Here is a 23,612-nt window from a genome sequence, read left to right on the forward strand (position 1 = left end):
TGTATTTTTGATTTTTTTAAAATACTAAATAACAATAAAATTTGCATATTAAAATCCTAGAAAAATTCAATTAACTCAAATAAATGTAAAAAATATGCGGAACTACTAATATAGCTTGAAGACGTGGCAGGTCAAAAATTACATATCTACAATAAGGATCTCATTTTTTTTGACTGGGAAGGCTTTAGAATCCCCTCTCTCTCTTACTCTGTAAACTCCTTTCTCTCTTACCCTGATATAGTTTTAGTGAATAAAATCAGAAAAGGTCAAGCATTGGCCACAATCTCGGCGAGTGAGGTATTTCTTGTATCTTGATTTATACATCTTATATGGATATTCGTTTAGCCTAAATGATAGGCTAAATAATGTTGTGTTGAGTTTAAGCACACTAAGCTACTACTAACATGTTTTGTTATTATTGAGTACTATATTATCCGATATTTTTAAGGTTGAGACTATAGAGCCCACGCAGTATAGTAGTTCAGGCAGTATATATATATATATATATATATATATATATCACTTATTTATAATTTTCTTAATTTTTAAAATATTTTTATCCATTTAAAAATATTTATTATAATTATATTATTTTATGAAATATTAAAAATTAAATACCCATGAACTTGCACCCAGTGTCTCGCGTTACGCGCACGCCTGTTAAAACAGCGGAGCCAACTATGAGGAAAAATACAGCGTTTAAAAATGAAGCAGACTCGAACACTCGCCCAATACTTACAGAAAGCCTTGAAAAGAGTGAGCTCAACCAGTGCACCCGTCACTAGGCTACCAAGTCTACAACAGTTGTACAGTACAAGTGTACAACACCCAGGTGCCACTTGAAAGCTGCGGGTGCTCTAACCCTGAACGCGGGTCCGCCTCATAAACCTGTTAGTAATACCATTTCCTTCCCGCGCAATTTATATTTGAAGGTGCAGGCTTTTACCAAGCAAAAGTTGAAGGAGAAAATCGCGGAAGTTAACTCTTTTAATTTAGAAGAAAAAGAAGAAGCATGGCGATCGAATGTTTAGTTTTGGGTAAGCAAAAAGCCTAGCTGCATTATTCTTTTGATCTACTACAGTGTCTGCTACTTGTTTGATGAAATGCTTAAACGAAAAAAAATTGAATTACAGGGGCAGGACAGGAGGTAGGAAAGAGCTGTGTTGTGGTGACAATAAATGGCAAGAAGATAATGTTTGATTGTGGGATGCATATGGGGTACCTCGACCATCGCAGATACCCGGATTTCTCTCTAATTTCTAAGTCTGGAGACTTCAACAACGCTCTCTCATGCATCATCATCACCCATTTGTATGATACTCTGTCACTACTTATTGTTGTATGTTGTGTATATATCATAAGTGGCAGAGCCAGGAATTTTAACAAGGCGATTCAAAAATTTAACTTGTGACCTCAAACAATTAACTATCTTTGCCACTACAAGGGATTCAAAAGTTAATATATATGGAAAAAATATTTTTGCCCTACTTGCGTAACACGATTTCTGCTGATTGAACCCCTTCCCGACTGTGGCTCAGCCAATGGATATCATAGAACTTTTCTTTTAACTCTTTGGACTAATTTAATGAGTTTCAATGAACCCCTTTAGAGACAGGGGAAAGATTTCCTGCAGCTTGGAGAATCACATCCCCTGTTTGTGTGACATCATTGTAACCTTTTGCTCTTTGGTCTTGTTTTATGATTTTTGGTGGAATTCTTTAAAGATGGGGGAGAATTATGCCTCAGCGCGGCGTTGTATCCCGTATTATGTGTATATTTCATAAAACCTTTTACTCTTTGTTTAATTAGATGAAATCCATGAACCCCTTCAGAGACGGGGGGAAAGATATGCCCCAGCTTGGTGAATCGAATTGCATCCCCTATTATGTATATATTTCATAGTAACCTTGTACACTTTTGAATAATTAAATGAAATTCATGAAACCCTCTAGAGACGGGGGAAAGATTTGCCCCAGCTTGGTAAATCACATTCTCTATTTTATGTATGTGTTATAGTATATTATAACTTTTTAACTCTACTGGTCTAATTTAATGAATTTTGGTTGCAGCCACTTAGACCATATTGGAGCTCTTCCATATTTTACTGAAGTGTGTGGGTATAATGGCCCCATATACATGACGGTATTTCCTTTGTACCCCTTTATAATACTTATCACTTCAATAGAGTAAAGGAATACAGAAGCAAAATGGGGATGTAAATGATGAGATGCTTCACTTGATTTTGTTTTTCGTTGTTGTGTGTCTCTTACTGAAGTGCATTCCTTTTCCAATATTTCCTTACCTTCTGTCAAAAAAAGAAGAAGCTGTAAATAGCTAACTGAAGCAGGTTAGGGAATTTACTTTCACTAGTAATCTTACTGGCAAAATCTCATACAACAGCTTTGAACAATAAATGCAAAGTCATTGTATATACAAAAAAAAAAAAAAAAACTTCGAAAGCTTTGAACTGTAATCACATACTTTATTTTGTTAGAAACAACATATATCTCCCTAAGTTTGATAATTGACATTATCTGTTTCAACATGTTATTGTCATAACTTTTTGAAACATAAGCCTTGACTTGCCAGCAATGCATATTCAACCACCTAATCAGTAGCGGCATTAAAGTTTTGGTTGTCCCAGTAGATGTTGCATTTTATCTTCCATAGTAACAAATTCGGAGTTCTGCTATTATTGGGGAGAACTATATTTCGTGATCTCAGGAGTTATTCTGATTAAAAAGCCAATCTTATATTTACACGTAAAAAACCGAAGTTACCTAAGAATTAGGAATGCTTTCTTTTAACAAAAGGAAATATGAATCGGAAAAAAAAAAAGAATGTCATGGCACCTTGTAATTTGTTTTTTTGCCCCTTATAAAAAAAGAAGAATGTCGTGGTGATTGCTCTAAAAATTGTTATGGTTTGCTATTTTTTTTCCTGATAAGTAAAGATTTTAATAAACTGGTACCAAGATGGTACAAAGGAAATATAATGACTCGATATTTACATCAACTTTAGACAACATATGAAAATAAAATGTGAAGCGATAGCAAGAAACGAGATATGTTTAGACATATGTCTCGAAACTTTCTTAAAACACATAAATATTAGAAATTTTCAAGGGATTAGGTAGAGATTCTGTTACAAGTTAACAAATGTACGACCAATTGGAAGTTGTTTGCCTCCGGAAAATCCTGATGTGTTGGGAGCTTTTAAAACATTCTTCCAATTTTTGTACATTATTCTGTGCAAGATTTTCAATTCCTTCCAATTCCTCTTTTATTTGCACCAGAGATGTACTTATAAGTCCATTTAACATATGCTTTTAGTATCCAGAGTTTTTTTTGCTAGAATACCTGAGCAAGAATATTTGCACTTCGATTTTTATGATCTGCTCTCTATGATCTATTTTAATCACTGATCCTTCAGTATCCAACAAAAGCGTTGGCTCCATTGATGCTGGAAGATTATCGCAAAGTGATGGTTGATAGAAGAGGAGAGGCGGAGCAATTTAGTTCTGAGCATATTACAGAATGCATGAAGAAAGGTATCCTTTCTCCTACTAGTCACTCCCTTGACCTTTTTATAGTGTGATTCAATTTTCTGGTAAATGGTTAGAATTTTCTTCAGTTTTGCAGTATATGTTCATATTATTTCCTTTAAAAAGTTGTCAACTAGGCAAGTTCACTTCTTAGTGGTTAAACCAACTTCCTAGGGGTCGAGGCAAAGCGAAGTTAGGTTAAGCATATTAATGATCTCTCAAGTTGAAACAATATAGTACTCTGTGCATCAATGACATAACCACTTACAACTGTAATATCCAATCAGTTCTCTGAAGATCATGTGCATATTGCTGGATCTATTTGTAATTGTTGCATATATAGGGGTGAATAAAGCCAACCTGCCAATGATTGGATTTTCCACTCCTTCACATGGTTGCATGAGTGCATTGTCTGCCTAATGGACAAATCATTTCTGTTTCTTTTGATCAAATCTGCTGGCTCAGCCAAGCTGCAAGCTTTGACTAATGCACAACCTTTTCTGATTGCCTTAGCCAAGCTGCCAGCTCTTGATACCACTAGTGTGGTTCCAATGGTTTTAATGGTCACTTTTTCTGACTCATAGGTTAACTTCACGAGCTTCTTTTGCAGTCCACTAGTTATCAGTTTAACATGATAAGAGATTGCTGATTGAACTCCTACAACGAGCAATATTAATTTAATGCAAACACAAGATTGAATTGACGAGTGAAGTGAATTCCGAGGATCTAACAAGATGTGGTGTCTGAATCCGTTGTACATAAGTTAGCAGACATGCTCACCTAATAACAGTTTCTGCATCTTTATCCTCTTATTCATCGCCAAATTAAAATGAGTTATTTTAACTTTGCATTTGGTGTGCAGTTACTGCGGTGGATCTGAAGCAGACTGTGCTGGTTGACAGGGACTTTCTGATTCGAGCATACTATGCTGGACATGTATGGTTTAAACTTTTCACTTTATTTGCACAAACATTCCCTTTTGAACTCAAGTTTAAAATGGCATTTTTCTGGTGCTTATATCATATTCCATCTTTTTGGAATTAGTAATTCCCTTTTCAACTCGACATACATTTCTGAAGCAGATGCAGATTGTTAATCATTGCTGACTCTTGTAATGCTGAGTAAAAATTTCAGTCCAGTTTCCCTCTCTCTCACACTCGTGTTAGTGCTAGTAGCTAACCCATGCGGCAGCTGTGCGAAGATCACTATAGTTTCTGTCTTCATTCTTCACCTTGGAAGCCACAAGCAGCTATATATACTCCATTTCCATATGGGAAGCTGTGTATGTCTTTTTTTCCTGGACTCTGTTCTAACACCAGGTAGAGAACAATTTTTTTTCATTTTGAAGTTACTCAATAAAAGCAGCAACACGGCGATTTCACAAAACAAAAAGAAAAAGAGCAGCCTAGAAGATCAGATGGTTTAAACAATGAGAACGGATATAGAAAAAAGCACTTGTATCATAATTTGCCTACGACATTGACTTGAAATTCTACCTATGAAAGTGATATTGCGAAATATACTGCCAGCAGAACCCGATGTAAAATGATATAGGAGCCACTTTACATTGGTTTACTGGCTTCTGGAAAAAGAAAAGATTTAAAATAACCTAATTGCTGAAGCTAGCTGCAAGTTCATTCTTGGAACCAAAGTCATGCAATCCAAGTGTAGTAATAAAGTATGAGCTTAAAGTAGAATCAAAATATCGTCTTTCGTCTCTACATTGCACGCTTGCAGCTGTCTACCTTCATTTGTTTCCTAGTAAATATGGCATATGCGATGGGTGCTCTCATGTGGAAGACATTTGATCAACCAGCAAATGTAGATGAAAAATGTGCAGGAGTAAATGTTGGATTAATGATCAAAAGAAAAATAAATTTGTCTGATATCCCTCCCAAGTTCATGTTGTTCTAAACTAGCTCTCTCATCAAAATTTTGTAAATATCTTCAATTGAAATCCTCGTATATATCAGAACGAATATTCTTTCTTGTGAATGTGCAACTCAATTTCCTTCTACATATGATGCACAAAAGGAATAGACCAGAATTTTGTCATCCCGCTGTAAATGATGCATGAATGGTAAATCAACATTGATGCTGTGATATGGAACTATATGTATAGGTTCTTGGTGCTGCAATGTTTTATGCTAAAGTGGGTGATGCTGCTATAGTATACACTGGAGATTATAATATGACACCCGATAGACATCTTGGAGCTGCTCAAATCGATCGGCTGCAGCTGGACCTTGTCATAACAGAGTAAGTAGCAGATACTATCTTGAAAATGACCTGCATGAGTACATGTCATGGAAAACAATCTTGGTCAATTTTTTTTGGTCTAAATCAAACATTGATGATTTTTTTCCAGTTTCATTTTTATTTTGCGATTTTATGCAGCTCAAGTGTATTGATGACCATGACCAGGTTTCTAATCTCAATACTCTTTGGGCTAGGGGCTTGGCTCTAAAAATAGTTTGCACCTGTAAAGGAAAAGTATGATTCAAGATCTGAAGAAATCTGTTGGATATTGAGAATCAGTATATAGTTTTTGTGTATGCTAACAGTGTTAGACGACTAGCACCAAATTCACATGTTAGTTCTTGCAAAAATTTATGTCTCCTGCTAATTGGAATGACTGAAACATCTTAGTGTCAAATGGTGTGAAATTGATGTAAAATCCTCCTTTTCCGTGTTATTCCAAGTTGGAGGTGTGATATTGGTGGTCCTCCCTTCTTACAGTGCCTCTTTTAAACAAATTGTAATCATCACTCTTGTGATTCAAAATTTGAAGATTTCCTGAGAAATAAATCTAATAACATTGTCCTAACCTTGGAAAATGAAAATTTTAGCTGCAAGAGATTTCTTCTACTCAAATTTTTGTCCTTGCAGGTCAACTTATGCAACCACCTTCCGTGATTCCAAATATGCCCGGGAGCGGGAGTTTCTCGAAGCAGTATGGAACTTTTGGCTACTACACAGACTTGATTCTTTTTGCCTCTTTAATTGTCATTTATGTTGTGCATATGTTTTTCTTTTACACGTTGCTGTGACAGAATACGCTTGCAAAGAGTGAGTGTTTATAAGAGTCTTGCTTGGAGTTTTGTCCTTGTCCTATGCTTTATATCCTGATGTCAATGGCTGTTTTAAGTATACTAAGTAGTTTGGTGGTGTGCTTACAGTGGCTTCAAGGTAGCGTGTACCATCTAGTGCTGTATACTCCAAACCTAAAATGATATTTTGCTTGTGAATCCACTTCTCAGTATAGTCCAAGCCTTGATTCCCTCTTAAAAAGTGCAGGAAAGAGACTGCATTGCGTTTTCTTTATCCATCATCCCTTGATTGATTGCTAATGCTGAACAAATCTGTACCAAGGGAAATTGCTTTTTGTTTTAAGACTTAATCAAATCAAAAGGATGTGTGCATGCACATGTTTGTTTTCTTTGTTTCCTGCTCTTCATCGTTTCCGGCAGTTTAGCATAATTTCTTTTTACCGTATAATTTTTTCTGCTTACGTTATTCTATATTGAAGTGGAGGGTTCTCGTCTAAAACATTCTATATATTGCAATTCTCTATCAGTAAGAGTTCTTTATCTTTAAAATATTAGTGATTCTTTTGTTAGTGTTACCCATTTTGCTTTAGTCAATTTCAAGTTGAATTCACTTTTTATTTACTAACGCTTTAATACCAAAAGCTGATTATTCCAGGTTCACAAATGTGTTGCTAGTGGAGGAAAGGTGCTCATCCCTACATTTGCTCTGGGAAGAGCTCAGGTTTTTATTTCTTCAATTATTTTGGTTAAAGTATTAATTAGTCTAGCTTTCTTAATGCCTAGATTTAAGACATGCTTTAGCTTTAGATCTTCTGTAACGACAAGTAACTGAAGGTATGAGGGGACACATTTAACAGAATTTTACTGAAGAATTAATCAACAGTGCGAAACTCCTGATCAGTATTTTGTCTCAAGACATCCCATGAGGGATGTGTTTAACTTGTCAAAACTCGAGTATTATGCATGTAATTCTCTGAGCTGTCAATTTGTTTTCAAATATTTGATTATGAAAAACTAAGACATCATTGCTGCAAGAGTTGTCAACAGGCTTGTATATAAAGTCCAACAAGAGTACCCCCGTCTGATAGTGCCAAGGTATAAGTAACGATGTCTACATTTCAATCAATCAACTTTTACCTCAATCCCAAAATAGTTGGGGTGAGCTATATAGATCCTCTGTATCCTTTCCACTCTATCCGGTGGGATTTCACTCTAATTGGAAAAAACGGTATGAAAATTAGGAAATCTAAGTCTAGATGTTCTTTATATCTCACATTTATTGCTACTAATGGTTTATGTATGTAGATTATTAAATTTGGGATTTCCTCACTCCTTTTTTTGTTGATGTTTTTCCTTTATGTTCTTTCTGCTTTGTACATTTTGGTTTCCTTCTCAATGTAATATATTAATGCAAGTATTCAACTTTACTGGTGGACTATACTTCACCAAATAGGAACTCTGTATGCTATTGGATGACTATTGGGAGCGAATGAATCTTAAAGCTCCTATTTATTTTGCCGCAGGTTCTCCCTTAATTTCCTTGCATGTTCCTTTCTTAAGTTATTCAGCTATGTGATATTTCTTTCTTGAAATCTGTCTGTCCTTGATCAGATTAAAAGAACTAGAATTCTTTATGTGCACTTATACAACAACAACATATCCAGTGTAAATCTTACAAAGTGGGCTCTGGGGAGGGTAGGATGTACGCAAACCTCACGCCTACCTTTGTGAAGGTAGAGAGTCTATTTCCGATAGATCCCCGGCTCAAAGAAAAATAAAAAGAGACAGAAACAACAAGTAGTAACAATAACAAGATAAGGAGATAAGGTGATAAGGTTGTTAGATATGTACATAATGTAGTCTTGTCTCACATTAGAATAGGAGTAGTATGTCCTTGTATAGTATAGCTATAACTAAGGACCTCTTGTATTGTATTGAACACACAATATCAATATATCGTATTTTCTCCTGTGCCTTCTCACATGGTATCAGAGCTATCGTGAGAGATTTATCGCTGTGCATAAATTCCAGCGATTCCGGGAAGTGAATCAGTCACTGGAACCCTTTTTTTCCGGCAACTTTTCAAAGTTGGTTTGCGTCTGCTTTGTCTCGGTTAGTGTTGTGCAAAATCCAACACTACCACAAGAGTAGACACTGTCCGGCGACCAAACCCCAGTGAAAATCTCCGGCGGTAGTGTAGCGGTCGGAAGAAAATTTTCCGGCGAAGTTCTGACGTCGCGTGGGCCACCTTGTGGCCATTTTTTGGCGACGATTCTTCAAGACAGATTGTTCCCCTTGCAATTTCGAGCCTACCCATCCAGGTTACACCAAATTCCGACCACTTTTATATTTTTCCGGCGTGAACAGTGATTTCAGAAGTGGACTTCCGGCCATTTTTTGAAAAAGTTTCTTCAGAACAGTTGGGTCATCTGGTAATTCCATCCTATCCCTACTGTTTTTATTTCATTCCGACCACTTTGAATTTTTCCGGCTGCAACAATAATATTCCGAGAGCTACAGTAATCTTCAGTTTTCCCAAAGGAGTTACTAATTTTCACTATTTCAAGTTAACCCTACTACTATTAATTGTAGCGACATGAGAACCGATACTTCGAATAGTCGGATGGTTTCTTTAGTGGATTTTCTTCAATACAAAGCAGGTAAGCAAACATCTTCTGAGATAGCTTCTGTTGTTCAAATAGATAATAGCGTGACTTGTGTCTCTCAATCTTCATCCTCTGAGTCTTGGGTCATTGATTCAGGTGCATCAGATCATATTTTTGGTAACAAATCTCTTTTCACTACTATTTCGTATTCGCAATCTCTTCCAAGAGTCACAATGGCCAATGAGTCTCAAACCATGGCGACTGCAATAGGTCAAGCAAGCCCAATTCCTTCCTTACCTTTAGATTCAGTTCTTTATGTCCCTAATAGTCCTTTTAATCTCATAGCTGTTAGTCGCCTAGCCAAATCACTTAAATGTGCCGTTTTATTTCTTGATGACCATGTTTTTATATAGGAACGCAGTACAGGGCGGATCATTGGTACCGGGCGTGAATCAAATGGACTTTATTACCTTATCCTTGCTAAATCACATGGACTTACATCTTGTCTTCCTTCAACGACTTGTCCTGTTACTGATTCACCAGATTTATCACATAAACGGTTGGGACATCCTAGTTTGTCAAAACTTAAGAAAATGGTACCTGGTTTATCTCACTTGTCAGCTCTAGAGTGTGAGTCTTGTCAGCTCGGTAAGCATACTTGCTCTCATTTTCCTCGACGTATTGATAATCGAGCGGAGTCACCGTTTACTTTAGTCCATTCAGATGTTTAGGGTCCTAGTCGGGTCAGTTCTACCTTAGGATTCCGCTACTTTGTTAGTTTCATTGATGACTATTTTAGGTGCACCTGGATATTTTTGATAAAAAATCGATCTGAGTTGTTTTCTATTTTTCAGACCTTTTACGCTGAAATTCAAAATCAATTTGGGGTTTCTATTCGCACATTTCGTAGTGATAATGCCCGAGAGTATTTGTCTTTCCCATTTCAGCAGTTTATGAAATCTCATGGGATTATTCATCAAACATGTTGTCCGTACACATCTCAACAAAATGGGTAGCTGAAAGAAAGAATAGACATCTTATTGAAATTGCTCGTACCCTACTCATACAATCTCATGTTCCGTTGCGTTTTTGGGGGGATGCAGTTCTTACATCTTGCTATCTTATTAATCGTATGCCATCTTCAGCTATCCAGAACCAAGTTCCATTCTCTGTTATGTTTCCCCACTTACCTTTGTTCTCTCTTCCACCCCGTATCTTTGGAAGCACTTGTTTTGTCCATAACCTTACTCCAGGAACAGATAAGTTAGCTCTCCGTGCTCTTAAGTGCGTATTTCTTGGTTTCTCGAGAACGCAAAAGGGGTATCGATGCTATTCTCCTGACCTCCAGCGGTACCTTATGTCCGCTGAAGTTACCTTCTTTGAAACCCAATCATACTTCACAGGTCCAGGTAATCACTTAGATATTTCTGAGGTACTACCAGTCTCTTCTTTTGGAGATTCAGTCACTATCTCCCATCCATTTTCCTCTACATCTCCAGCTCCACCACCTATAGCTCCCGTTCCACCATCTATAGCTCCAGTTCCACCACCTATAGGTCCAATTCCTCCCCATAATCCAGTTCAACCTTCTGCAGCTCCGCCACTCTTGGCTTATCATCGCCGTCCACATCCAGCATCAGGCCCAGGTGATTCACGTCCTGCATCAGATTCTGCACCTACTGCGGACTTGTCTCCTCTTAGTCAACCAATTGCACTCCGCAAAGATGTACGGTTCACACTTAATCCTAATCCCCACTATGTTGGTCTAAGTATCATTGTCTGTCGTCACCTCATTATGCTTTTATATCTTCTTTGTCCACTGTTTCTATTCCTAAGTCTACAGGTGAGGCACTATCTCATCCTGGATGGCGACATGCTATGATTGACGAGATGTCTGCTTTACATGCGAGTGGCACTTGGGAGCTTGTTCCTCTTCCTGCAGGTAAGTCTACTGTTGGTTATCGTTGGGTTTATGCAGTCAAAGTCGGCCCGGATGGCCAGGTTGATCGGCTTAAGGATATACTCAGATTTTTGGGCTTGATTATAGTGATACTTTTTCTCCTGTGGCTAAAGTAGCATCTGTTCGTCTTTTTTTGTCCATGGCTGCTGTACGTCATTGGCCTCTTTATCAGTTAGACATTAAGAATGCTTTTCTCCACGGTGATCTTGACGAGGAAGTTTATATGGAGCATCCATCTGGTTTTGTTGCTCAGGGGGAGTTTAGTGGTTGTGTGCAGATTGTGCAGGTCACTATATGGTTTGAAACAGTCCCCTCGAGCCTGGTTTGGTAAGTTCAGCACAATTATTCAGGAGTTCAGCATGACTCGTAGTAAGGCTGATCACTCTGTGTTTTATCAGCATTCTGCTCCGAATTTGTGTATTTATCTGGTGGTTTATGTTGATGATATTGTTATTACTGGCAACGATCAAGATGGTATTACTAATCTGAAGCAACATCTCTTTCAGCACTTTCAAACTAAGGATCTGGGCAGACTGCAGTATTTTCTAATTATTGAGGTCGCTCAGACTATCTCAGGTATTGTTATTTCACCGCGGAAGTATGCCTTAGACATTCTTGAAGAGACTGGAATGATGGGTTGCAGACCTATTGACTCTCCTATGGATCCGAATGCTAAGCTTCTGCCTGGACAGGAGAGCCTCTTAGAGACCCTACGAGATATAGGAGGTTGGTTGGAAAATTGAATTACCTCACAGTGACCAGACCTGATATTTCTTTTCCGGTGGGTGTTGTAAGTCAGTTTATGGATTCTCCCTGTGATAGTCACTGGGATGCAGTTCGTATTCTTCGGTATATAAAGTCAGCTCCAGGCAAAGGATTACTATTCGAGGATCGAGGCCACGAGCAGATTGTTGGGTACACAGATGCTGATTGGGCAGGATCACCTTCTGATAGACGATGTACATCTGGATATTGTGTTCTAATAGGAGTTAATTTGGTCTCGTGGAAGAGCAAGAAACAAAATGTAGTTGCTCGATCTAGCGCCAAAGCGGAATATCGGGCCATGGCTATGGCAACGTGTGAGTTAGTTTGGGTCAAGCAGTTGCTCAAGGAGTTAAAGTTCGGAGAAATCAGCAGGATGGAACTATTGTGTGATAACCAAGCTGCTCTTCATATTGCGTCAAATTCGGTGTTCCGTGAGAGGACTAAACACATTGAGATCGACTGTCATTTTGTCAGAGAAAAAAACTTTCAGGAGATATTGTTACAAAGTTTGTAAAGTAGAATGATCAACTAGCAGATATTTTCACTAAGTCTCTTACTGGTTCTCGTATTAGTTACATGTGTAACAAGCTCGGTACATATGATGTTTATGCACCGGCTTGAGGGGGAGTGTAGATATTTACATAATGTAGTCTTGTCCCACATTGGAATAGGAGTAGTATGTCCTTGTATAGTATAGCTATAAATAAGGACCTCTTGTATTGTATTGAACACACAATATCAATATATCATATTTTCTCCCGTGCCTTCTTACAAAGGTGATAGAATAACCAAAGTTAAAGAAACTGCGAATATGAAGCTGTGAAAATACGAGACTAATATTAATGCTACCGACATGAAGAGGAGACACGCACGCCTATCTTCTGTAACAAGCCAGCCCACTAGTAATACTATCCGCTTTGGGCTTATGCTTGCACGACTTTAAATCGCATCACTAGAGTGTAAGGCATGTCTACTTATATACCCGACATCTCTCCCGTGTTTTGTCGATGTGAGATTTGCCTAGGGTGTCACATATACCCCCTTAGGGGCTCAGCGTCCTCGCTGAGGTTTGCCCCGCCACCATTCAAGGTTGCACGTGGAGTGCCTCTAATACCATATGTAACAGCTCAAACCACTAGTAATATTATCCGCTTTGAGCCTAGGCCCGCACGGCTTTAAAACGCGTCACTAGAGTCTAAGGCATATCTACTTATATACCCAACATCTCTCCCGTATTTTGTCGACGTGGGATTCGCCTAGGGTGTCACATCTGCTAACCTTCTACCCTAATTCCCAACCTCCACATCCGCCTATCAAGGGTAATGTCCTCAGTAAGTTGGAGCAGCGCCATGTTATGACTAATCACCTCTCCCCAATACTTCTTAGGCCCATCTCGACCTCTCCTCAGACCCACTATGGTCAACCTCTCACACCTCCTCACCGGGGCATTTATGTGCACTTATATCTCTGTAATTTATGTATGCTTTATTAAGTGTTGTTGAAGCTATGAAGCTATCTGCACATAATGCTGTTGGCATGCCAATCAATTTTATTTGATATGTAAGCGAAAACATAAGCATCCCAGTGTACATCATGAAGTCTGATCTGTTGTCGAAAGACAGTTATGACTTGGTAGAAAGTGAGTCTTCTAGGATGTTGTAGTTAGATTTACTGGAGGTAACTAACATAGTATCATATACCATGTAACCATCTCTAATTAACAAACATTTTCTCCACCAAATATTTGATGTGCATGTCAGTACTAATAACTTTTAGTTCCGGTAACTTCTAATACGGCTTTGACTGGCATTGAATTTCAGCTTCTTCTCTCTCCTCTAAGACTGTCTGCAATAGTTAGAAGCAGTTGCCAGTTAGTTGAGCTTTGTTTGTCAAAGAAATTAGTCCCCAATGACAAGTAGTAGCTTAACAAGCATTTCTCATCATCAAAATCTCTAGTTATCTGATTTTATGGGGTTATCATAGCCGATATACTGGAATTTCCTGTTAAATGTGTATTATAGTGGTATTCCTCGTTTATTTAGTGCTCGGGGTTGAACAATATGAATTATTGCTTACGAAATGAGCCAATGCTATAATTTAGCTTCGATGTCGACATCACCATTTTGTTTCTCTGAAAGCAATAGCCAATGTTGTTGATACTAAAGTGATGAATAAGATCTGGCGTTTTGTCACTTTTCCTTCTCACTAGCTCATCTTACCACCTGTCAAGTTGCGGGACTTCATAACTTTGCCGCATCTAAAGGAGAGACTGGTGGGATATTGATGAATAGTCATAGTCAATCCATTACCCGGAGGATCTGTTTTCTTTGTTTATCTATAAAAAATGGTTTCTGTTTTTTAAATTCTACTTCAGTCAACCTTGTGTGATGCATGGTTTATTTGTTCTTTATACTTCTTGATGTTTTGCCTCAAACTTAACAACAGCAAATAACTTAGTTTACCAATAATTTACTGTTATGTCAATAATAGTATCATTCAGAAAACTGAAATTGATGCATATCTCAATAATTAGCTGGATGGACAATTGGACCTTTTTTTTCTTAGAAAGTTCCCTATTACATCCTTTTCTGAATCCATGACAGTAACCACAGCAAAAGAATGGTGTATTCTGAGGAATTTTCACTGCTCTTTTTCCTGCTTGGCTCTGTCACCGAGCTCTGGTCAGACAAGGTTCCTAGTAAAGAGTAATATTACAGAACCGTGAACTTCGTAACAGATCATCGTGGCTCAGCAATATAATTTTCTTAATCCTTAACAAATATTTTATTGTTTATACTAGGTTCTTATGAGTTCTCTTTACTAATAATTTTGGTGGTATGATAATCCTGCAAACATTTTGGATATATATTATGTCTTTTTTTGTAATTTTGATACCTTATTCTTAGTCGTGAGCTACTAATCTTTCAGGTTTGACTATTCAAGCTAATTTGTACTACAAAGTTCTCATAAACTGGACCAGCCAAAAGGTGAAAAGTACTGCCGCAACACGAAATGCATTTGACTTCAAAAATGGTGCTTCCTCAATCACTCATTGCAAGCTTCAGGAAATTGTAGATTAGCTATGTTAAACAGGATCAGGGTTATGAAGCTTTGTTGTGCTACAATATTCCCCTTCGGTTTTCTTTAGTAGCTCAAGTGAAAGATTAAGATCAACGTATTGGTTTGCTCATCTTACATTATCTTCTGATTTTACTTTGTAGTCCACAGTTTCGATCGTTCCATGATAAATGCTCCTGGACCTTGTGTTTTATTTGCTACTCCGGGCATGATAAGTGGGGGATTTTCACTTGAAGTTTTCAAGCAATGGGCTCCGTGCGGACAGAACCTCATAACACTCCCAGGGTACCATCTGCAATTCACTTTATTTAATATCCCATAATGAGACAGAATAGAAATGCATTTTCAAATTTAAATTTAGCATTTGTCCTGCCTTTGCCATATATCCAAAACTGCCTGGGTTGAGTGAGCAAAGTTGGATTGTCAATATGAACTGGTCACATTTTGCTCTTTCAAAACATTTGTCCAGTATTTACATTTTTTTTTTTTTGCTTCAGGGTTTGACTTCTCGCAATTCCTCAGGAAATTAGAAAAATTAAAACTCATATATATGGATGAAAATATGTCATTCATAATGATCATTTCGTCTTTTATGGATTTTAATTTTTCTATTTCCCATTAAAAAGATTTCTTTCCTTTTTTTTTCATTTCCTTTTCTTTTTCCCCATATAGGAGTTTTAAGTTCATCTAGATTCCATTTTAAATACCTCGTATTCGAATTTCCAATTGAGTTATTTACTCTTTACTGTAAAACTCAGTTGAGCACATCGAAAAGAATTGTGGTGTGTAAACTTCATTAATTAACTAGCTTCTTTGGTCATTGCATAGAAAAAGAAGTTAATAGCTCTCTCATTTTTACTTTATGCACATTAATTATGGGATAAACTATTTTCTTTAATACGATTTGAACTATCTGGCTTGCTATTCATTGAATTGCAAGACTAGTTAGAAGCCTATGAGATAAGCTATGGACTTCCTCCATTTTCATTGTCACCATTTTACAAACTTATGTTCTACTATCCTCCTTTGGATCCTATTTTTCAGATATTGCGTAGCTGGGACAGTAGGACACAGGTTGATGTCTGCTAAAACTCCCGCCAAAATAAATGTTGATGAAAATACCCAGATTGATGTGCGCTGCCAGGTATTTCTATTCTTGTGTCATCTTTAATTTGTTTAATTTCATCATATAGCAGCTCTTTTGTATATCTGTCTACGCTCCAGTACAATGATCACATTTAAACTCCATTGACTCGTCAAATAACTATCATTATCAACCATCTGGTAATGATCAAGCTGAGAAGGTAAAATTGAGCATTCCTGTCATTTCTTCATCTGCTCAAAATTGTGTTTATTTCTCTGTTTTAGATTACTACTTTGGATATCACAACTTGAAATTAAGAATGAAATATGGAAGTGTTATGTTATTTAGCCCTGATCTTTTCGAACTATATAACTTTTATTTACTTCTTGGATTTTGCCAGATCCATCAGCTGTCTTTTAGTCCACATACTGATGCCAAGGGAATCATGGATTTGGTCAAATTTCTATCACCCAAACATGTAATACTTGTGCATGGCGAAAAGCCCAAGATGGCATTGCTAAAAAAGGGAATTGAATCAGACTTGGGGATCCCGTGCTATTATCCTGCAAATAACGAGACTGTGTGCATTCCCTCAACTCTCTATGTTAAAGCTGATGCATCCAGAGAATTTCTTAAAAGTTCTTTGAGCCCAAATTTCAAGTTTCTAAACACAAGTTCAAGAGCAGACATTGATTTGATTCTGAATGCGAGAACCGAGTCTTTTGTGCAAGTATGTGATGACAGAGTAGCTGAAGGGGTGCTAACCATGCAGAAAAACCAGCATCCCAAAATTGTGCACCAGAATGAGCTAATGGTCATGGTAGGAGGAGAAAATCATGAAGTTCAGTTTGCTTGCTGTTGTCCAGTGCGTGTCTCTGATGACTGTAAAGATGTAGCTCTGTCACCAGGAGAAAACACGCCTCCTGTGCTTGATAAATGCCCGTGGCTGCACTTACTATACACAAAACTCTCAAATGATTTTCAAGATGTAACCTATCAGAATGATGGAGACCGTCTCCAGATAGAGTCAGTTACTGTTTCTTTGTGTCTGAAGGAGAAGTGTCCTCATAGAATACATGTTAGTCCTGATAGCACATCTGAAACAGTAAACTTCTGTTGCGTGTGGTCAATGGTAGATGAGAAACTTGCTTGGAGGGTCATTTCAATCATGAAGAATTTGGAGTTGAAGACTCGTTAAGTTTTACTGCTTGCAACTTGGTCGTGGCATTGGTGTCTAATGTACGACCTTGCTTACCAACATTCTTTTGGTCAAGGCAATCATGAACATGCAACTTCAGTTTGTCGATCTTCTTGCTTTTCTACATCACCAAAGTAAGCTTCCATGTTGCGCAGTCTCTTGAGATAAGGGGGATCTCTCCTACGCTCATGAAAGAGCCCAGGGTGAATCTCATGCTTCTCATTTTGGTTATTCTAAAACGAGTTGATCATCATGTTAACTCGCATTTCACATCCTCTGAGGATTAAGGAAGCTGATTGCGAGAGCCTAAGCCGAATTTCATTCTCTTTTCCTTTGCTATGCTATCAGAACACGAGATGATGGTCTGAAATTGGAGACTAGTCATTGCTAGAGAGCGGGTTATAAAGCAGAAACTTGTGTAAGGTTTACTTTCGTGTAACAGTTTTTTTTGCTGCAAAACATACAATGCCCTATGCTTGAAAAGGGCTAGTTTGGTTGATGAGACCTAGGTCAATTGGGGAGGCTGAGCCGCTGAGGTAACAAAAACCTTGAGGTCGTTCACTTCAATTCAAATTATCTAGCAGTAGAGTTGTAAATCACCCCCCCCCCCCCCAAACACACACACACACTCATTGATGTAAATAAATTTCCTTGCTTTAGGACATTTTATACTATGCTTGAAGCATTGTGAATGCTGGCCGTGCCACAACATTACCTTAAACTAGAAAAAATTACAGATTGTTAAAAGATTGCCTATACTCTCCCTTGTCTAATCAAATTTTGAAGAGCTAGAAACTTTGCTTTTGTATTTCATGATAAATACAAATGGATGTCCAAGATATTGACAGAAAGACAGATAAGATGGTACTATTTGCTTAAAATTTACATGTGTCTCTCAACTTCTATTCCACATTGTTATCTCAATCTGTCCACATCCTAATAATTGAAGGCTTTTCCATAATCACATCTTCTTTAACAACATGACAATAGCAGCAACCTTGAATATTTTCTTAATTAACAAAGAATTTAATAAATACTATTCCATTCGTTACTTCATTAGTTTACATAATTTGATTTTACACGAAACTGAAAAAAAAATAAAGATATTTTAAATTTATGACTTTAAAGATGTCATAATATTTAGGTCGATATAAAAGTCTCTCATAAAGAACAAAATAGAAAATTTATAGTTAAATTATTTTTAAATATAAAATATATATTTTTTTTGGTAAATAGACTGGTAATCAAAAGATTTTTGACCTTGTGCTAAATCTCCCTTATCCTGTTTGCCTGTCTTTTGACAGTAAAAGTTTATGAAAGATTCAGGTTCAGAATCGGTAGTTACCAGAAACAGACCTGGACCAGCTAACTCCCCCCTCCCCCTTCACCCATTTTGATCATCCCAAACTACCCTTCCAACTTTTAGGCACAAAAATCAAGAATCTGACACAAACCCAAATTCATCAAACTATCAGAAAAAATATTACATCACTTTATTATGAATTCTATGTTTCTGACAAACCGCACTTCTTCTCTCTAAAAGATAAACAATTATCCACTTTCAGCTTTAAAATCATGGCAACTGAGCCACCAAATATGATATCTTCAGACCCCACAAGGGTCCCACTTCTCAGCCGACGAGAGGACACCGGCGGCGGGGCCCGTCAGTCATCGTTGGCTGTACTTCTTGGTCGGCTCACCGGCGGAAGGGGTGGCGGTGCGTCGATGCTAGTGAGGGAGACGGCGGCGCGTGAGCTGGACGAGCGACGCGCCGACTGGGGTTACTCAAAGCCAGTGGTGGCACTGGACATGATGTGGAACTTGGGTTTTGTTATTGTCTCGGTTGTGATTTTGTCCTGCACGTTTGATGAGTCGCCCAATGTTCCGATTAGGATTTGGGTTTGTGGGTATGCTTTGCAGTGCGTGGTGCATGTGGTGCTGGTTTGGTTGGAATATAGAAGGAGAAATTCTCAAGGAGAAAATGATAATGAGGAGAATGGTGAAGAGGGAAATGGCGTTTTGGGTATTGGTAATCAATCAAGGTTAGCTCATTTATTCAGCTTATTCAGTATTTTCCGACCTTTTGTCACAATTAAATAGATACTTGTTGTATGATGAATTCATCTTTGTATTCAGGGGTGAGACCATAATTTGAAGTTTATGGGTTCTGAATTTGCCGGAGAACCCATAGTTCGTCTTAGTTATTGGGTTTGCAGTTAAATATTTATACATATTTAATAAATTTCCTAATATAAATACAACGTTTAAGCAAAAATGACTGGATTCGGCCGAACCCGCATACTATTGGCTAGCTCCACCTCTGTTTGTAGTGTTAGGGTGGTGGTTTTACTTATAGTTTTATTTCTAATGCACTATTGCATTACATTCAAGCTCGTGAGGCGGTTTGGTTATAGGCTACATGAACTTCCAAGGGACTACAACCTCTTAGAATCCATGCGAACTTAGCTAGGAACTGAACACAATTAATGGAAACAAATTGATTAGTATAGAAGATATAACTGAATGTTGGTATAACTCATTACTTATCAAAAAAGGAAAAGGAAATATTGGTATATTCATAAAGAATGTGGTGGATTTCCGTTTTCTTCTTTCTTTTTGAGTGATAGTGTTAGGATAAAAGAAATATTTTTCTTGCTTGAAGAGTACATTCTTGAGACCTTGCTATAAATCTTTGATCTGAGAAAGTTAGCAAAATGCTCATCATCTCCTTAAAGAATACTACTTTACAGAATTTGATCGCCACTGCAAGATCTAGACTAGTGCCTACATGTGAATGCAACACAACATCTCTTACTTAATTAGGCTCCAGCAGCCATTGAAATTTTCAAATTTCTCTTCTATGAACTGGTTTAATCTTTTCCTTCTCTTTGTCAAACTCTTTGAACTATAATTGACATGAAAAACCTAATTCCAGTGCATTCCATCAGAGGCTACTTTGTTGGCATATTCTTTCCCTTTTTTCTCTCCACGCAATATTCCGTAATCCATTTGAAGCCTTGCATTTTTACTACTGAAGTCGAACCAGATGAAACATTTGGATTGATCAATGAAGGACGGTAAATATTGATTGTATTTCAGAAGCTGGAATTTTGTTAATTGCTTTATACTTTTAATATAGAAACTCTATTTCTTAACAGAATGATTAGGCATAATATTTCGAAGCTTGTACATTTCACATTGATTTAAAGGCAAGTGACTTGCTTTGGATTTTGTATGAGAGGGCTTTGGGGTTATATTGTTAGGTTACAAAGATTTTTTATATGATCCATGTGATCATTGCCAGCACCCTGTGTCAGGGAAGGATAATATTATTTTAAAAAAGAAGGAGCTGCAGGAGAGATCCCAAACTTATGAGAAAGTGTTATAAATTTCTTTTACAAGGTTAAGGGAATGAAAAATGTAAGGAGAATGATGTATATTTGCTCTGTTATGCTGAGAGTTTGTGATAGTATCATGTTAGTGATTCTTACTTTTTGATTTTACCTCGATGGCTTTTGACCCATCTTTCATATCATGATTGACCTGCTATCTCTAGTAGATTTTCATGAGTTAAATTTGATATTTGTTACACTGCAAGCTGAAACGACAACTTAAAGAAGCATGTCAATTACATGCCATTCAACTTGGCTATGTTATCACCACCTTTTGATCTTCTACTTAGACATATAGAAGCATTTATTCTCGTCATTTGAAATTATGAAGAAAAAATGTATTACCATCATTTGACCGATTATCTTAAGTGTCTTTTAAGCATGGAAAAAGAGATATATACTCCTTTTCTTGGTTAACGCTGCTATAGAAGTAGAAGTGGCAAATTTAATTTATTGACTCCTTCCCATTCTGGACATTGCAGTGTTGCTAAACGATGTGAAACTGTGAATACAATGGCGTCACTTCTTTGGTGGATAGTTGGATTTTATTGGATAGTCTCTGGTGGTGATATTCTTTTACAGAATGCTCCAAGTCTATACTGGTATGTCACTATCTACTATCACTTCAAGCCTTTATTTCTAGGGAGAAATCCTAAAACAAGAAAAACTTCTTAAAGTTATAATATGTGTGAAATTAGTCTCTTATATTGTAAAACTTTTATGTTTAGTTGATGGTTGTCTGTGGGACTTGTATTTTTTTGTCTTTACTATTTTCAAATTGTGATTTTAATAATTCCAATCCCTGTCTTGAATTCTCCCCTATTCAAGATGTAAAGTAGGCCATAGCAATGAGATCGGGTATAACCTGTTACATGTAGGCTCTAATTGAGTTTTTCTTAATTTTAATTCCTTTAGACGTACTAGTAATACTTGCACAGCTCAAATAGACAGGGGTTTCAAATCTTTGGGATATATTTGACCGAACGCGACCTTGATCTTTTCACATTTTGGGTAATGGTAGTTGCGGTAAAGATGTTATTAATTAGTTCATGCACTATGTGAATTGGCATTTTTCATCATTGTTGTTAATGACAACATAGAAGAACCACAGACTGTTAAAGGGAAGGGGAATTCAATTTTTTCCAAGTTTGCCTAGAATTTCTAGTTGTTCCCTATAAGATGTAATTCCTAATTCTATCTGGTTCAGCTGCCTGATTCATTGTTCGGTCACGGACCAGCTGAATTATATGCTTAGATCTATCATTGCATTACAGCATATGTGTTGTCATCTCAAAAGAAGCCGTGGATGATTATTCTCTCTCTTTCTCTCTCTCTCTCTCAAATATGTCTGCTTGATGAATTGTAGATGTTTTCTTTTCCTTTTTTTAAATTTTTGTGACAACCACCTTCAGAAAGAGTCCTGTTTGATTACTGATCCAAAGTGCTGCAGGTTGGCAGTTGCATTTTTGGCATTCGATGTATTCTTTGCCGTCTTTTGTGTTGCTTTGGCATGTCTGATAGGAGTTGCTCTTTGTTGCTGCTTGCCTTGCATAATTGCAGTACTCTATGCAGTGGGCCAGGTAAGAAGACAGCAAACCATAGAACAAGCTTAATTTATATGTTTCTGGTAACGATCTTTCACCTATAATACACAGGAAGGTGCATCAGAAGCAGACCTCAAAGTTCTCCCCAAGTATAGATTCCATATCTGCAAGGATGAGGAGAAACCAAGTGTAGGAGCTGGTAAGATGGTACCAATTGAGACGAGCAGTGGATACTTGGCCAATGAGCGTATTCTTTTACCTGAGGATGCAGTAAGTTAATTACGTATCTTAGAAATGCTTAAAGCCAGTTCCTCGTTGTGGCACGGAAAGCTCAACCAGTTAACATTTTCTTTCTCCTTTATTCTGTTCCTACTGTTCTGACTATATCGGAAATAGAGCTGTTTCGCCGTATGCATATTCTACAACTTTACTTTGAGATTTTAGTATGGATTTCTTGTTTCAGTTTTGATCCTCATTGTGAGATTGCATCCTTGAATGTGAATAGACAGTAGAATTTCTGTTTATTATTTGTGATAAAATAGTTACCAATACCTCAAATTTTTTCTTGTTTGCTAGGAATGTTGTATATGTCTTAGCTTGTACGAGGATGAGACGGAACTCCATGCTCTCCCCTGTAATCATCATTTCCACTCCACCTGCATAGTTAAATGGCTTAAGATGAACGCGACATGTCCACTGTGCAAGTACAACATCCTGAAGGGGAACGAACAAGTTTAGAGCAGAGGAGAATGAAAACAAAGAATCATTGATTTTGGTTATTAAAACCACCATTTTGCTACTGGCCAAGATTATGGAGCTGGAAATACTGATTGCCAGTCTGAATCAGATCATAGCTCTGCTTTGCAACTAGTTGAGCTTCCTCTCATGTTCGCCTCACATATTAGAGATCTTTTCTGTAGTGAAATGTCATCAGTTATAGAAATAATGTAGCAAACCTCCACTTGTAAATAATTTTGATTCTATTGTTTTCCAGTAGATATGATCTCAAACTCTTGTAAAGTACGTGCTATTGTCTTGGTTTATGTTATTCTACCCGTTGAATGGTTTCATCTTCCAGAAATTCCCTTGTATTTTAGGTTAGCATTTTCCTCTGAAAATAGAAAAGTGAGTAATAAGTTAACTTATGGATAGTTTGGTCAAGTTTTACTAGTATTAGGTGTTACTTTATCATACGAATGATTGTGCAAGTGACAGAAAAATTAACTTACTGTTATGGTGCAGCGAAGGTAGTTCATAGGAAGATTACAAATTCCAGAACCAAACAAATTCTCCAGCACTGCCTACTATATCTTTATTGAACTATGGCCGACAATCATATTAGCAAATGAACATATTCCTGAGCATTAAAAACAATAATGGACATAATCATA

The 23,612-nt window shown here is 37.3% G+C and overlaps 1 protein-coding gene across 1 annotated transcript; it reads left to right on the forward strand.

Annotated features, from left to right (window-relative positions):
• Nucleotides 1-695: 695 nt before the first annotated feature.
• On the forward strand, nt 696-23,302 carry LOC104217392 (cleavage and polyadenylation specificity factor subunit 3-II). The gene is made up of 18 exons (XM_009767629.2): nt 696-1,037; nt 1,134-1,311; nt 2,070-2,142; nt 3,433-3,550; nt 4,407-4,480; nt 5,667-5,803; nt 6,434-6,497; nt 7,250-7,315; nt 8,048-8,117; nt 14,854-14,958; nt 15,147-15,288; nt 16,048-16,147; nt 16,488-16,979; nt 18,726-19,327; nt 21,160-21,279; nt 22,128-22,257; nt 22,333-22,491; nt 22,798-23,302. Exons 1-18 carry the CDS (start codon nt 1,013-1,015, stop codon nt 22,957-22,959), a joined length of 2,817 nt encoding a protein of 938 aa, XP_009765931.1. The 5' UTR covers nt 696-1,012; the 3' UTR covers nt 22,960-23,302.
• Nucleotides 23,303-23,612: the final 310 nt, after the last annotated feature.

Source organism: Nicotiana sylvestris, chromosome 4, assembly GCF_000393655.2.
Source record: "Nicotiana sylvestris chromosome 4, ASM39365v2, whole genome shotgun sequence".
Classification (NCBI taxonomy): domain Eukaryota; kingdom Viridiplantae; phylum Streptophyta; class Magnoliopsida; order Solanales; family Solanaceae; genus Nicotiana; species Nicotiana sylvestris.